Source organism: Nesoenas mayeri (assembly GCF_963082525.1).
Source record: "Nesoenas mayeri genome assembly, chromosome: 23".
NCBI lineage: Eukaryota > Metazoa > Chordata > Aves > Columbiformes > Columbidae > Nesoenas > Nesoenas mayeri.
In genome coordinates, this window is record NC_137574.1 from 2501212 (window position 1) to 2515256 (window position 14045).

At 46.0% G+C, this 14045-nt stretch overlaps 1 protein-coding gene across 1 annotated transcript in view; it reads left to right on the forward strand.

Annotated features, from left to right (window-relative positions):
* Window positions 1–14045, forward strand: part of SYT6 (synaptotagmin 6) — a gene marked incomplete at both ends in the record, with an annotated part of 29365 nt that overhangs the window by 12718 nt on the left and 2602 nt on the right. Inside the window, 5 exons of the mRNA XM_080358547.1 lie at window positions 1956–2292; window positions 4376–4934; window positions 8958–9078; window positions 10295–10466; window positions 11153–11303. Coding sequence (XP_080214673.1) covers window positions 1956–2292; window positions 4376–4934; window positions 8958–9078; window positions 10295–10466; window positions 11153–11303 — 1340 coding nt within the window. The remainder of the gene's footprint in view (window positions 1–1955; window positions 2293–4375; window positions 4935–8957; window positions 9079–10294; window positions 10467–11152; window positions 11304–14045) is intronic.

A 14045-nucleotide genomic window follows, 5' to 3' on the forward strand; every position in this document is an offset into this window, starting at 1 on the left:
CCAAGATGAAACAAAATGGATAACTGTGCTGCCGAGCTGAGTTCATGGGTACCGGGGCAAGGCAGCAGCTGGACTGACCACAAAATGATCCTCCTTTCCCAAATTTCCTTTTAAATCGCTTCTCTGTCCCTTTGTCCTGCCCTGGGCCATCTCATCTTTTATTTGAAAGGCAGTAGAAAGTCTCAACCTTCTTAGAAGTCTTATTGTGTTGAGCCATTCTGTGAGCTGTGTTGTAAGATTCAATAACAAAGGTTTTAGACGTTACAAAACCGGTAAAAACACAAACCAAGAAGTCAATTGGTTTGATGCCAGTGTTGGGTGACGGTTGGACTCAATGATCTTGAGGGTCTTTTCCAGCCAAAATGATGCAATGATTCTCAGAGCGATAACGTCGTGAGGGCTGTGGAAATGTTGGGTGAATCAGAGCTTGAACCACCCCTGTGCTGCTCTGCCTTAGACAGAGCCCATTTAAAGCATAACATTTTCAATTCTAGCTATTTTTTTTAAAGTAACTGATATTTTCAAATTCGTAAGAGAAAGCTCATTAAGTCAATTAAGGTCAGCTCTGTCCAACTGATATTTAATAAGTCACGAAAAAGTCTTGGGGAATTCAATGTCATCTTCAGACAAACCAATATTCTCCCCAGGCAGATGCTTAAAAAACTGTCTGTAAGATCCTGATCCCTTCTGCTGGTGTTTTATATGAGCTGTCAGAGGAAAGGGCAGGAGGTCATGCATGAAAGTATCTGTGAATCCTGTCACATACATTATGAATGCCAGCGCAGCAAGAAGTGACACGAACTAAGATCTCTCTCAAGCTGGCAACAGGTTTTCAGAACAGATGACTGATTATTTCTGATGTTTTCCATTAATGAGGCTGGTGTGCTGGCAGATCCGTGCATGCTATGTAACTTCTCAGAATGGGCTGAAGTAGCTCAACAGAAACTTTTCTTGCCACATAACAACTTCCAACAGTGATGGATTCTTCACTGCAACTATTAGTATTTCCTTTGTAACAACATAGACATATATGCAAAAAGTTGGAATATTGGTTTGTGTGGGAATCTGGGAATAGGCTGTAAGAAAGGAATTAAAAATAGCCAATGTTTTCTCTTTTTGAAGTGTTGTGAATCGTTTCATAGCCTGGATCATATCTATCTATAGCTTCCTTTTATTCCTGATTCTTCAGCCATAGATATGGAAGCTCTTTCCTCTCCAGAAAAAGACTGAAATGCTGAAATATACAACATATGAGGTAAAAGCAACTCAGAGAGTCAGAGAACACACACAGCTCCTGTGCTATTCAGAATAAGGAAGAACGCGTAGTACTTTATAGAATTCTTTATGTTTGATTTCACGGCATCAGCAGCTTGTGGAGGTTGCTTTTGTTTGTTTGTTTGGGGTTTTTATTTGTATTGGTATTTAGTTTTTATTCCCTATGGGCACATCTGATGAGACGTGAGCGTTGATAATACAACAACAATCTGCTTCCAGGATCACGGTAGACAGATTTTTGTAATATAGTGTCTGAGCACCTGTGGTACGAAGCAAAAAGGCAGTTTCTGCCGGGGCAGCGCTGGAGCTTGTTTCTATCGTCCCTTTCTGCAGTTCTGTTTCAGGCTCAGCAGTTTGCGAACATCACAAAACAAATCAAGGATGATATTTTATAGCCAGTCTAAGTATCACGGTATAACACTTCATAGCTCTGGCCATCTGGAGGCAGCTGTTTCTCGCCAGATGTGTCTGGGGCAGGAGGAGGTCACAAATCCATCTGGGGATGCTCACTTGGGTTTGACTCCTGCTTGCAGAACCTGCTAAGAGCTCTCCGTTAGTCGTGATATGTCAGTTTGGGGCGTTTCTTCCTTTTACCTATAGCTTTCTCACCATCTTTCTTTTCTTTTCTCCTTCCCCGTTCCTCCCCTCTCCCTGTCGCTGTCGCCTTCTCTCCCCTGTAGAGCTCTCCATCAGCCTCCTTGCGGTGATAGTTATTGTGTGTGGACTGGCCCTGGTGGCAGTTTTTCTCTTTCTCTTTTGGAAGCTGTGCTGGGTTCCCTGGAGGAACAAGGCCGTTTCTTCTCACCCGGCCGTCTCGCAGCGCGAGGCAGACTGCGCTAAGGAGAGCATGGCAGACAAGCTCAAGGACACGGGCGCCGTAAGTTTCCTGGAGGCAGCGGTGAAGATCAGCCACACGTCGCCAGACATCCCCGCGGAGGTCCAGATGTCCATGAAGGATCACATCATGCGGCGCACGCGGATGCAGAGGCAGACGACGGAGCCTGCGTCCTCCACCAGGTGAGCGGGACGCGGCGCTCTGCGGGGATGGGAAGAGCTTAATGGAGCCTGAGGTTCAGATACCTTCAGGAGGCTAAAGAAAGCACTCCCACCTACACGCTGGGTTACTTTCCAAAGATTGGAAAGTTGATTTCCAAAGAAATATAACACAGCAGAGATGGAAACAGCTGTTGGGTATTGGAACAGGCTGCCCAGGGCAGTGCTGGAGTCACCATCCCTGGAGGGTTGGACAGACGGACATGAGGTTCTCAGGACATGGGGCAGTGCCAGGGCTGGGGAAATGGTTGGACTCCATGATCTTGAGGGGCTTTTCCAACCAAAACGATGCTATGATTCTATGTGTTAATACTGCCTTATCATGGGCCCTTTAAAAAAAAATTGAGGATTCAAGCCCAGTTACTGTGACTCGACCTCATTGTGTCAAGCCGTCAGTATGCTTTGGCCACTTTAATTTTGTTCCAACATGAGAGGCAGGCTGAAGTATCAATGATGGTATGCTGTCAGACAGAATTAGACCTTTTTGGCTCCCTCTTGTTGTTGTGGCTCCTAGCAGAAACAATTAAATAAGCAGAATTGACGTATTGCTCGCTGCACAAGCTTAGAACCAGCTGCGCTCAGTGCTTATGCTCCGTGCGCGTCTCTGCCTCGTCCGGGGACAGAGATGTCACCGTCATACTCAGTAAATCAGGATAAGGCTGTAAGAACCTTGGGACACTTTCTTGGCAAGAATACTGAGAAATATAGTACCTCTTCCTCGACACAGAAGGCTGTGAATCTGGGACAGGAAAGGGCGATCGCAGGGTCCTGGCTGTGCCCCAGCACTTCTGCTCACTTTTTTTGGCCATGCCATGCAAGAATGCCACTGCGATAACAGACGTTGCTCAGAAATTGGCTACGGCATTGCAGAATTAATAAGGCACCCATCACAGACTTCTGGTTGAAGAGGACAGGGTTAAAATCAACGCGGTGCCACCTGCAATCGTGACATATACTCTTTCATTTAGCCGCACTGCTTTTTGGACAGCTGACGGCCTCTCTGTTATGCTCCTTCTGCTTTCATTACACCTTTCCAGTGGAGGAGAACACAAAAGCTCAGCCTGTCTGAATCGGGACAAAGAAAGGGGGACTTGGTTGCGTGTGGGAAGGTTTCAAACCCACTTTCTCAGCTGAAAGAGCCCAGCATAGGCAGACAGGGCCAGAGATGCTGGGGAAAAACAGCAGCACTTTGGGGTCTCTGACTCGCAGCCCCGGCCAAAACGCCTTTGAGGAATCTGCCAAGGAGAAGCGAGGTCTCTGAGCACCACGTACCACTGAAAGCTAATGCTATGGCTATACGAGTCCTTCATATGGTTAAATAACTCCATACACTGCTCTTGTAAACACCAGCTGATCTGAAATAATGCCGCGAGTCCACAGAAAGCTTTTATGCTTTGCTTGGGTTAAGCTTTGCTTACAAACAGTTTCCCTTGTGCCAAAGGGGAGCTCAAGGCAAGCAACAGCTCCCAGAGGAGCCCGCGCGTCCCTCCCTGTCAAGAATTATCTGTTGGTTTGCGATGAGAGTCTGTTGGAGAAGTTTGGAGGCAACAATATGCAGAAAAAGGTCCATTTTTTTGAGCCAGTGGTGGTTCTTTCTCTTTGAAAGGTTTTTGGCCTGAGGGACACTTAGTGCCAGTATCTCGGAATTGTAACGATTGAGAGTGGGAAAGAGTCTCCACGCTGGGTTGTCTATGGCTCAGTTAAGGAGATGTTTGGTCTCATATATATATATATTTATATATATTATATTTTTATATATATATTATAACAACTGTAGGCTGTTTCACCTCTGTAACAGGTGAAAAAATGCAGCTTGCTGTAAATAATCTGCAAGTTGGGAGGTTTGCTGGATCAGTTTCTTTAACCAGTGGAGCTATTCCCTTCAGTGTTCATTTCCATAACATACGTGGTTTCTCTACCAAGGCCAGGAGCACCTATTGCACTCGTTCTTGTGCTCTCCCTGCTTTCCTAGCATTAGTAATCTGGGAAGAAAAAGGAGATAAATGTCCTTGGAAAGGCATACAGCTGTCATATTTTCCTCCCGCAGGCACATCTCCTTCAAAAGGCACCTTCCTCGGCAAATGCACGTGTCCAGCATGGACTATGGCATGGACCCACCGGCTGTGGCTGAGCAGCCCACCAGCATCGGTCGCATTAAGCCCGAGCTCTATAAGCAAAAATCCGTTGAGTCCGAGGACCCCAAAAAAGAGGCAGCAAAGACCTGCGGGAAAATTAACTTCACTCTCAAGTACGACTACGAGAACGAGACTCTGACCGTGCGGATTCTCAGGGCTTTTGACTTGCCAGCCAAAGACTTCTGCGGCAGCTCAGATCCCTACGTGAAGATCTACCTCCTGCCCGACAGAAAGCGCAAGTTCCAGACGCGAGTCCACAGGAAGACTCTGAATCCCACCTTCGACGAGTCCTTCCACTTCCCCGTGCCCCACGAGGAGCTGGTGAGCAGGAAGCTCCACCTGAGCGTCTTTGACTTTGACAGGTTCTCCAGACACGACATGATAGGAGAAGTTATCTTGGAGAACCTGTTTGAGGCCTCGGATCTTTCCCGGGAGACAACCATCTGGAAGGACATTCAGTATGCGACGACGGTGAGTATTTGCTTTGGAGGGGGCTGCAGCGTGGCGTGCAGGACCTGGAGGAGAGGTATGGTGAGCAGGTCCAGGGCCGGATGGGTGGGGATCCATTCCTAGTGAGTGGAACAACCCCACAGCTTGCAAAAATCCATCATGCAACTTGCTTCGCACCTCATCTCATACTTCTGCTCTCCTGCTTTCTTTATTGGGGAATGAACTTTCAGATATGCATATTTATTGCATTGCGGTCAGCAGTTTGAAAAGACATTTGCTTTGCAAGCCTGCAGCTTTTTTTTCCGTACTGCGTTCCTCACCAGCTGTACCCCTTGGCCACTACTATTAGTGCTTTTTCTTTCATCGTAGCCTGTTCGCAACTTTGTAAGAGAGCGGTGAGTTCCATCGCGTGTGTGCAGCTGTGATGTGCTGGAGCTCAGCACCCGCGCACCGCAGGGAACACGGTGTCCATGCAGCGTGTTGGCTCCGGTAGGCAGCTTTTGGGCTGGCAGGTAGGGTGCAGAGAGCGACCGTCCTGCCTCTGTGCCAGCACAGCTTTTGCCATCCCTGTCTGAGGATGCCAAGATCTACGTGACGCCTGCCAGGCGCCCTGAGGTGTTGCTGGGGCCGTGCTATGAGCTGATGCTGTGTTGCCTTTTGAGCATCTTGCCTGTGAGCGAGGCGGGAGGGAGGCGCAGGACCAACCACGGGGACAGGCAGTGGTGTCGGTTAGCAGGGTGCTCACAGCGCGTGGCTTCCAAGCCACAAATAGCCACCTCTGTTATGATTAATGGATGAGAATGAAAGGCAAAACGCTGGCAAAGAGGCAAGCGGGCATCAGGCGCATCCGTTTTCCTGGCAAAGCGTTGCTGGGAGAGGAACAAGGGGCATCACAAGAGCAGATGCCTCTTGGAGGCACCTGCCCATTAGATCTGCCCTGAGACCCAGCTCGCTGTCAGCTGTGACGTGCCGTGGGGTTGAATCCCGGAGTGAATCCACTTGTGTGGTGGCAGCGGATTTCCCTTCCCTTGCTCTATGATCGGGACACAAAGAGTGCGGTGAGCCTGGGGAGGTGAGAGGAAAAAGACCAGTGGGTGACACTGGAAGGGGTTAACGCTTGGTCTCACTGGAGGAAAAGCACGTAAACCACAAAGCTGCAGGAGAAGGCGATGGTGTTTTTAACCTGTGTGTGTTCTGTGTTTTGCTGGGGTGCTTTTGCAAGAAACAGTGGATGTTTTTCTATCTAAGCAAACTAATTGAATGGGAAAAACCCCAGGTGAAAAAAACCCACCACAAAAACAGGAGGAGAGACACCAACAGAAGCGTTGATGAGGGGGAAGCCTCCAAAGAAGGTGTGAGAGGAGCAGAGCCAACATGGTGCCCTGGACACCTCCTGTAGCCGCCTTGCAGAGCTCCGCAGAAACATCGAGTGCTGCATTTGGCTCCATCCCCTCATCGTCTCTGTGCCATTCTTTGGGACCGGGCCAATATTGGTACATCTCGGCCAGTTGTAACATACCCAAGGACATTTCTGCTTAATCAAAAATGAGAAGGGTAAACACAGTTTTCAAAATACCCAAGGAAAGCTCTGAGTGACTAATAATACATTAGATCAATGGTGTGGGTAGGAAGACAGGAGCGCACTTAGGCAATGATACAAGCTATTCGAACAGCTAGCACTCAACTATTTAATTAATGATTGTACAGCTTGTGAATCAGTGAAACATTTCTGGTTTCAAGTCTGCAAAGCTTATTGATTCAGAGCTTCCATTATTTCCTAAGAGGTATTGATATGAATTTTGAAAACGTCCCAGGGTCTATAATCTGCAAGAAAATAATGTACCCACAGGACACATTATGCTCTCCTGTATTTATGGTTGCAAAGAAAAGCCTCTCAACCTAACACAATGAGGTCAAAGAACAATTTATGTTAGTTTTATACACTGAGCAGGTCCTCTTGGTGGAAGGAGAGGAACAGAAGATGAGATGATGCCCAGAGGGTGCTCTCAGGATCTCGTACAGGACTGGTCTCTTCTGCCATCCGTGTGCAAGGCTTCCTGCCCTCACCCCTCCCAAACCAACACAGACCAAAGAGCAGCCCCGGTCCACTGAGTTCTCTGGGTGCCAATTGCTGTCGCAGGGCCAGCACACAGAGGGAGGTTCAGGTGCTCATTTCTTTGCGAATAGAACAACCGTTTCCAATCATAATTTCAGAACACTTACTTTTAAACTATTTTCTGTTGTCAGTAAAGTCTCTAGCGAAGAACGGGGGATGCGGCGGCGGATTGGAGCTGGATACAGGTGAAAAAGTAGTTTTGCAGCAGGTTCCAGACACTCCTTACCAAGTGCCTCCTCAGTGCACCGTTGTTTATTCAGGCTCTTTGTTGTGTAAAGCAATTAATCTTAAAAGAGGAAGAATAGCTCTAAAGGTAATCAGAAGTGTCATGGCTTAAAAAGCAAACAGTAATTTCGGGCACATGATTTTTAAGTGGTTATTTTAAGACACTGTGAGTGAATGAGTTAGGTGCTGGGGGGCTCTAAAAGCTCTTCTATGTGTGATGAAAATGATCCTGGTACCTTAATGAGATACCTGCAGTGATATATTGTGAGACAAGGAATTTAGCTCCTGGTAGACACATCAAGAGGTTCTAAAGGTAGAAGAACAATAACTCAGCAAATATTTTGCAGCTATTTGATTAGGCTGTGACTCGAGATCGTTTTGTTGCATGGAAAGGGAAGGTGTTCAGGATTCCCTTGGTTCATTAAGAGTGGGAACACTGAGTGGGTGAGAGTATTAAACTCCTATTTACCACCAAATTGCAGCTTGTGAGAACATTTATTTAGAGACTTAGAAATCTACTCATAGGTTGCTCTGTCCAGAAAACATCTGGCTGCCTCTGTTTCTTTTGTACACTCTGCTTGAGAAGATTTTTTCAGTTTAATTGCTAGTCGAGTGAAGTCTTGTCAAGAACCAAGACTTTTATAGAATGTTCATTAGTATTCTGCACGTCTAAGTAGAATAAATATCTAATCTTTGCCTTACCAGAGAACAAGAAGGAAATCATTTGGCAAAAATCTCAGCCATCAACAAGATCTATTCTCCTAACACTTAGCAAAGCTTTAAGTGCCTTTTGCATTTACTTGTCTTTTTAGTTCCATTGCGCTACTAGTAACAGCTACAACTTCTTTTCAGCAGATCATTATATCACATTGAAATGAATCAAATACTCTGTTTCCTAAAATAAACTGCTTGTTTGCTCTACAGATGTGGGATCTGTATGTACAAAATAAGATATATATATTTTTTAATCCACTTTTCCGCTTTTGGAAGGTATTCAGAAGACTTTCTGCTGACTTTGGATGATAATGCTTTCTAGTTTAGAGAATAGTTTTGGTTGGTTTGGTTTTTTCCCCTGAATTTCCATGAGCAAGGCAGTGATGGAATGGGATTGTAGGGGGTGCAGTAGATAAGGCTGCACGTACGACAGGCGCTAAGAGCTACGTGTAAAAGTTGTTTTATGGGGCACTAAAAGAGAAAATTACATTTGCCTCTATGGAACCACCAAACATTTCTGAGTGCCATCTGCTGGTTAATTCACTATTTATGTACGTACCTATACATGCCTCATGCTGCATTTGTGAGCTTTTGAAGGCATCTCAAAGGGGCTGGCAGTCCGAATAATAATGATTTTACAACCGTAAAAGCTCAATTGCTACTAAATGGGGCCCTTCGTGCTTCTCTTCTGTATTAATGCCATGACCTCTGGTCTGTAACTACCGAGTAAATCACATTTGGACATATTTTATTTTTCCTCCTGTTCCTTGTGTTCATTTTTAGCCAAATAACATTGGGATACACAGGAAAATGATAAAATTCCACAGCACAGCCATATAGTGAAGTGTCATTCGCTTGGAAATGGCAGAATAGAGACAAGGCTGTTTCGGAGCGAGTGCCGTGTGAATCCTGCACGAAGCTTCGCGGTGGGGGCAGCCGAGCTGGTTCTCACACGTTTCCAACATAATGTGTTCTCTGTTTTATTGAAGGAAAGCGTGGACCTGGGAGAGATCATGTTTTCCCTTTGTTATTTGCCAACTGCAGGTCGCCTCACCTTAACAGTCATTAAATGCAGGAATCTCAAAGCGATGGATATCACTGGTTACTCAGGTGGGTGCTCCATGGTTGGACGGACCCCACTGTTGTGCCGTGTCGTCTCTGAAACATCCGACAACGCTTTGCCCGTGGTTTAAGTATGCACGGAATTTTTAAAGTAGAATTATCTTTAAAAACCATTCCCAAGGGTGATTATATACCTAAATATACTATTTGAGGAGGCTGCCAGCAGTTTCCATCCCTACAGGAGGGTTTGCAGAGTCAAAGCTTTAGTGCATCTCTTGGGTTGGATGCTTCACACACCAACCCTTGCGGATTTATGTGAATAGGGAGTTTTCTACCAGAGAATCCCCTACAGCCAGAATCAATCATTTCACCTCAAGATTAGGAAAGGATCATGGGCCACCTAGCGAAATCCCAGGTGAATGTGGATTCCTCTGTATGGTGGTCGTATGCATTCACGATTCCAAAGAGCTGGCTTGCAAATTCTGCATGCATCAATTCTGGATTTCAACATAAAGAGTTTCTTCGCCAGAGCTCAACATAATTGTATTTGAATTTCATTGACAACTTGTATAAAAGGCAGAAAATAATACAGTAAAAGATCTTTGCAGAAAACATCTCTACTCTGCTGGAGCTTGGTGCTGTATACAGTGTTTCTGTAATAATACCTTGAACATTGGGAAAATGGGGTTTAAAATTCCCCTGCTCACTGCAACTCTGCTACATAACGTTAGCAGCTGGATAGTTTCGGTGCAGGAAATGATACCCGTAAAATAACCCCCTCTATGGTCAAAATGCTTCATTACATTGTATTGTTTTAGGCAAATGTTGAAAATGTTATGGTTTTGTTCCGGAGAAAGCGCTGGGTTTGCTGTTTGTGGCCATGCAACTAAAGCCAGCTCGAATGCCCAAGTGCCCAGAGCCCGTGGGCATCTTCTTTTCTTTATTCGCCATGGGTTTTTGGGTTGAGATGGGGCCTTCTTACACCTGCAGACCCTTATCACAGCAAAACTGGTGGAAATGGCTGGTTTTTTGTTCCAAGTGGGCTGCAGTGCTGGTTCTCCGGTGCCTGAGCTTCATGTCAGCACTCAAGAAATGGTGGGTTTGTTTGGTAAACAGGCAACCTCTTTCCTAAAAGTGCATTCAGAGTTGCCTTTGGCTTGTGGTAATTTACAGTCCATCCTTTGATAATGCTGTTTCTATATTGTGACAGTAACAAGATAAACTTCCATAACCAGAAGGCCTTTTCCTCTCTGTTCCTCTCCAGATCCATATGTCAAAGTGTCTTTGCTCTGTGATGGGCGAAGACTGAAAAAGAAGAAAACCACCATAAAGAAAAACACACTTAATCCCACTTACAATGAAGCAATAATCTTTGACATCCCCCCAGAGAACATGGATCAAGTCAGTCTGCTTATCTCCGTCATGGATTATGATCGGTAGGTGGGAGGCTCTGGAGACGTGGAGGGGAAAATATCCTTTTGGGTGCAGGTTTTCGTGCTCAATAGCCATGTTTCTTAGTATCACAGCCCTGGTTGCACAGCTCTGTGGTGCGGAATAACACAATATTTTGGGTTGGAAAGGACCTCCCCATCTCCCCCAGTGCCCCCCCTGCCATGACAGGGACATCTGCACCAGCTCAGGTTGCTCAGAGCCCCGTCCAGCCTGGCCTGGGATGTCTCCAGGGATGGTTCATCCACCACCTCTCTGGCCAACCTGGGCCAGGCTCTCACCACCCTCAGGGCCAACAATTCCTTCCTCATGTCCAGCCTGAATCCCCCTCCTTTAGTTTAAACCATCACCCTTTGTTCTCTCACAACAGGTCCTGCTAAAAGGTCTGTCCCCATCCTTCTTGTCAGCCCCTTTTAGGATACATCGCTAGTGAGATATTGTTAAACTCTCCTTGATATTTACAGTTATGGAAAATTACCTGCTAGAATAGTGAGTACAGTAAAACTGGTGCTTTGCTTTATGGCATTTTCTTGAGTGAGCACTGTGCTCCCCTTTGCCATTCACTTATCCTGCAAACCATTGTCCTGTCTGAGAAATCAAATGTTTTCACTCTGAGCAGCAATTGGTGTGCGAACAAGAGCGATAACCCTGTTGCTTTCCTACTGTTCTTCAGAGTGGGTCACAACGAGATTATTGGGGTTTGCCGTGTGGGAGTCAACGCTGAAGGGCTGGGCAGAGACCACTGGAACGAGATGCTGGCGTACCCGCGCAAGCCCATCGCGCACTGGCATCCATTAGTGGAGGTAAAGAAGTCTTTCAAAGAGGTGCGTGGACAATTCTTTCCTTTTAATGCATGTGCTGTGCACGGCTGAGCTGGTTTGAGGCTTTCAGAGAGCTGCTGCTCTCACTTGGGAATTTCTGATGGCAGCTGGGGGAATTTTCTCACCAGAAATGAACCCTGGAAAACAAGCATCTGCACTGTCTTGAAATAGCTCCTTGAGCAGGGACTGTATTTACAGATGTGACTGTTACTGTATTGTTTTGTTTTGTTGGTTTTTTTTCTATTTTAAATTAGAGACTGAGAGCAGTAAGGGAAGTGAATGCTGTTCTGATTGCAGAACAAATTGTCCAGGGATATTGCCTATTTCAAGTTTCAATTTTTTTTCATCCTGAAAGATTTTTCTGTTGACTCATCACCCAGCCTTTGAGGGAGAATAAATAGAACAAATGTAATTGCTCTAAGCATCTCCAGAGAAAAAGATTCACTTGATGCAGCCCCAGATGATAAAATAAGGCTGAAACGCCTGGGTACCATTTTGACCATTTCCAACATTCTCTTCCTCCTCGCACTCCATTTTCTCACGCTCCTATTGAGCTCTTTGGGTTTTTGCCTGATTTAGGCCATAAATTCTGGAGGAGAGCGCTGTGGAAAATGGCACGCATGCTGGTGACACTTCAGGTATGAAAGGGAAGCCGGTATTTGTGGCCAGTGATAGTATAATAAAGGGCAATAAAACCTCCCACTGGATCTGGGCTTAAGGAAACATTTTCCCTTAGACTCACAGACAAAGTACATAACAAAAACCATCTTATTTTCCCTTTGAAGTTCAGATACTGAACTCTACTGGAAGGCAGACACCAGGCTTGGTTATCCAAGCGGTACTTCAAATTAATATATATCGAACCCTGTTTCTTAGAAATCTTATCTTTCCCCTTACAAGAATGCAGTTTGTGCTCAGTGCTCTCCATCCCGGCTCAGATTCATTGGGCTGGTTTCTGCAGTTTGTTTCTCTGAGTGTTTGTAGCCACAGCCGTGCGAGTTGATGCCGGCAGCGCCCGAGCTGAGCTCTGCAGCCCTTTTCATTACCGCTGCTCCCCGGGCGGGTATTTCTGTATCGCAGATAAAACGTGGCCGTAGGGCCATGTCCAGAGCCAGGGTTTATCAAAGGAATCTCACTGAATCACAGAATCCCAGAATGTCAGGGGTTGAAGGGCCCTGGAAAGCTCATCCAGTGCAATCCCCCCATGGAGCAGGAACACCCAGATGAGGTTACACAGGAAGGTGTCCAGGCGGGTTGGAATGTCTGCAGAGAAGGAGACTCCACAACCCCCCTGGGCAGCCTGGGCCAGGCTCTGCCACCTCAACCATGAACAAGTTTCTTCTCATATTTAAGTGGAACCTCCTGTGTTCCAGTTTGAACCCATTTCCCCTTGTCCTGTCACTGGTTGTCACCGAGAAGAGCCTGGCTCCATCCTCCTGACACTCACCCTTTAGATATCTGTAAACATGAATGAGTCCCCCCTCAGTGTCCTCTTGTCCAGCTCCAGAGCCCCAGCTCCCTCAGCCTTTCCTCACACGGGAGATGCTCCACTCCCTTCAGCATCTTTGTTGCTTCCTAGAGCCGGGTTAGTTACAGCAGTGGGAAAATGCAGCCATCAATATCTTAGTTTAAGACACAGTGGAGATATGTATAGCAGATAATGGACACTTGAAAATTCACATGAGTGGTTTCACGATCTCATATTTGCACCACTGCAAATTGGGATTAACCCGCCAGGTCAGCTGTGCAGAACCAGTGTAAATCACAACAGAACTGAACCGATGTGCAAGTTGTGCGTAACAGTGATATGGCCTCTGGGTGGTGAATTCGCCTTTCCATGCCTGAACGCTGAAATTTTCCGCATGATCCACAGCTGTCTGAGCAAGGAACGTGTGCCATGGAGAGCTGGCGACCAGGTTTTGATCACTTCACTTGGTGCCTGTATCATCTGTAGCACCTCACAGCACAATACCCACCGCCACATCTGACCCAGGGGCAGGAGTTCTTTCTCCTGCTAGTAATTTATATGACTTTACTACACCATTTTTCAGGTGGGAGTTGGAAAGAAGGACTCCTGTAAAGTTTTTGATAATAGATAGAAAGAAAAAGACATAATTATTGTGACGAAATTCAGTGGAAAAAAAAAGAAGGCACGTAGGATGACTCACCTTCTAACACACACTTTGAAAAACGCTGCTGAGCCCCCAAGACTTTAGAAATAAACCAACTGAGTGAATCATTTCACCCCCCAGTGCACAGGTCAGGAGCTCTGCTTAAAAGAAAGGGAAAAAAAGCCTCTGATCATCTGTTCTGGTATTTGTGCCACAAGCCGATGCGCAGAGCCAGCAAGCAAATGGCTCCTGTATTTATTTGCCCTTACAAGTTTTAGCGCTGCTGTCTGCAAATCCCCAGTGCAGCTTAAAAAGAACAATCCAAAACAAAACCCACAAATAGGAAAAAGTGAAGGCTCCTGCACAGAAACGTGTGGGAAATGGTATTTGTTGGTTACAGCTCATCGCGTCATCTTTTCCGTATGCTTTTGTGCGTCTTTTAAAAGCAACGTCTATCTGTATTGTCAGCTCCGGGTCCCTGCGCACATGGAGGCCATCCAGGCCAGCTCATCTTCATCATCTTCATCTTCATAATCTATCTTCATCTATCTTCATCTATATATCTTCATCTATCTTCTTCATCATCATCTTCATCATCTTCTTCATCATCTTCATCATCTTCTTCATCATCATC